At 46.2% G+C, this 2500-nt stretch overlaps 1 protein-coding gene across 1 annotated transcript in view; it reads left to right on the top strand.

Annotated features, from left to right (window-relative positions):
- Positions 1–2500, top strand: part of LOC112238187 (dedicator of cytokinesis protein 2) — a 167746-nt gene that overhangs the window by 154158 nt on the left and 11088 nt on the right. The window contains exon 35 of the mRNA XM_042325806.1: positions 1427–1467. Coding sequence (XP_042181740.1) covers positions 1427–1467 — 41 coding nt within the window. The remainder of the gene's footprint in view (positions 1–1426; positions 1468–2500) is intronic.

Genomic DNA, 2500 nt, shown 5'->3' with positions numbered 1-2500 from the left:
GTTCTGCTTTGTGCACGGGGGCATTGTCCTGCCGAAACAGGAAAGGGTCATCCCCAAACTGTTGCCCCAAAAGTTGGAAGCACAGAATTGTCTAGAATGTCATTGTATGCTGTAACTTTAAGATTTCCCTTCACTGGAACTAAGGGGCCTAGCCCAAACCATGAAAAACAGCCCCAGGCCATTATTCGTCCTCCACCAAACTTTACAATTGGCACTATGCATTCGGGCAGGTGGCGTTCTCCTGGCAACCGCCGAACCCAGATTCATCTGTCAGACTGCCAGATAGTGAAGCGTGATTCATCCCTCCAGAGAAGGCGTTTCCACTGCTCCAGAGTCCAATGGTGGCGAGCTTTACACAACTCCAGCCGACGCTTGGCATTGGGAATGGTGATCTTAGGCTTGTGTGCGGCTGCTCAGCCATGGAAACCCATTTCATGAAGCTCCCGCCGAAAAGTTAATGTGCTGACGTTGCTGCCAAGGGAGTTTGAAACTTGGTAGTGAGTGTTGCAACTGAGGACAGAACATTTTTACATGCTACGCGCTTCAGCACTCGGCGGTCCCGTTCTGTGAGCTTGTGTGGCCTACCACTTCGCGGCTGAACCATTGTTGCTCCTAGACGGTTCAACTTCACAATAACAGCACTTACAGTTGACCGGGGCAGCTCTAGCAGAGCAGAAATTTGACGAACTGACTTGTTGAAATGGTGGCATCCTAAGACGGTGCCACATTGAAAGTCAGAAAGGCCATTCTACTGCCAATGTTTATCTATGTAGATTGCATGGCTGTGTGATCAATTTTATACACCTCTCAGCAACGTGTGTGGCTAAAATAGCCGAATCCACAAATTTGAAGGGGTGTCCACATACTTTTGTATATATAATGTGTGTATGCTAGCTGTACGTGTCATCAGTTTATGCTTGATATTTCTAATTGCTCTTCAAACACTAGTCAGATGTGGAGATTATTGGAGCGTGCTAGATGATGACATGGGTTTAAGATGTTTGTGTTCTGCCTTGAGTGTCTTTCTCAGGGGGTGAGCACTGTAGAAGAGCCGTGGTGTGTGTGCAGGTGCAGGTGTGTGTGTGTGTGTGTGTGTGTGTGTGATTGTGTGTGTGTGTGTGTGTGTGTGTGTGTGTGTGTGTGTGTGTGTGTGTGTGTGTGTGTGTGTGTGTGTGTGTGTGTGTGTGTGTGTGCTGGTGATGAGACAGGGTTACTTTAGGTCATCACACTCGTCTGCTCTCTTAAGACATCATTAAACTTCATTAAACAGGGAATTTGTGCCGCACTGGCACACACACACACACACACACACACAAACCCTCTCTGAAGTTTATCCTCACACACACATCCCCCCCAACACACATCCACACTAACAGGCAACGTTACACTCCTCACACTCCTCACACTCCTCTCCGTTGCATTGCAGAATTTCTACAAGGACATCAACCGTGAAGGGATGTACATCAGGTGAACACTTTATGTAACAATAACCTGTTATTACAATGGTAAATATGTTTCATAACTAGTTACACCATATCTAATACATGATCTAGTTTGTCTATAGAGGGTTTCTGTATATGTGCTGTGGGACTGGGGTAGCTGTGTATAACAGTGTATTACTCTGTGAATGAGTGCGAGAATGTGACCTTGTGTGTGTGTGTGTGTGTTTGTGTGTATATAATCTGACAAGGGATTATCTCAATCCTGCTGAATTAATGTCCAAATCCAGAGGATCAAATCCTCCACTAACCATAACATGTGCACTCATTTTAGGAGAGAGAGAGGGATGGAGAGGGAAGGAGGGAGCGAGAGGGAAAGAGTGTGAGAGTGAGTGAGAGAGAGAGGGATGGAGAGGGAAGGAGGGAGCGAGAGGGAAAGAGTGTGAGAGTGAGTGAGAGAGAGAGACCGGTGGAGGGAGGGAAGTGGAGAGGTTGAGAGAAAGTGAAGGACAGAGGGATACAGAAGGTGAGTCAAAGAAAGGCGTGATCCAAAAGGAGGAATGGAATAAATAGATGGAGGAAGAAACCAAGACTAGCGAGTGAAAGATGCTCTGCTTCTCTCTGTGGGAAACCTAGAATGTTCAAAACAATTCAAGTCCCACATTTGACACAATCCAAAAAATGGAACAATGTTGTGCTGAAAATGAGTAACAGTGATAGAAAATGGGTGAGAAATAACAAAGAATAGAAAGAGAGAGAGAAATAGAAATAGAAAGAGAGAGGAGAAAGAGAGAGGGAGAGAAAGAGAGAGGGAGAGAAAGAGAGAGGGAGAGAAAGAGAGAGGAGAAAGAGAGAGGGAGGTTAAGAGAGACCTGTGGTTGAGGTAGCTGCATAGCGACACAGGCTGAAGGCACATTCAACTTCCGTGTGTTCTGATTGTGTGTTCCGCAGTGTTCACATCAGTGTGACAGGATCACAAAGCTTTGCCCTGCTATAAAAACGTCATCAGGACGGCATACACTATCTATTAACCCGAGACAGACAGTGCCCATTGGGCTGTC

Source organism: Oncorhynchus tshawytscha, linkage group LG08, assembly GCF_018296145.1.
Source record: "Oncorhynchus tshawytscha isolate Ot180627B linkage group LG08, Otsh_v2.0, whole genome shotgun sequence".
In the NCBI taxonomy this organism is placed as follows: Eukaryota; Metazoa; Chordata; class Actinopteri; order Salmoniformes; family Salmonidae; genus Oncorhynchus; species Oncorhynchus tshawytscha.
Note: the sequence above shows the minus strand (reverse complement) of the source record. Positions and strands in the feature narration are given on the sequence as shown.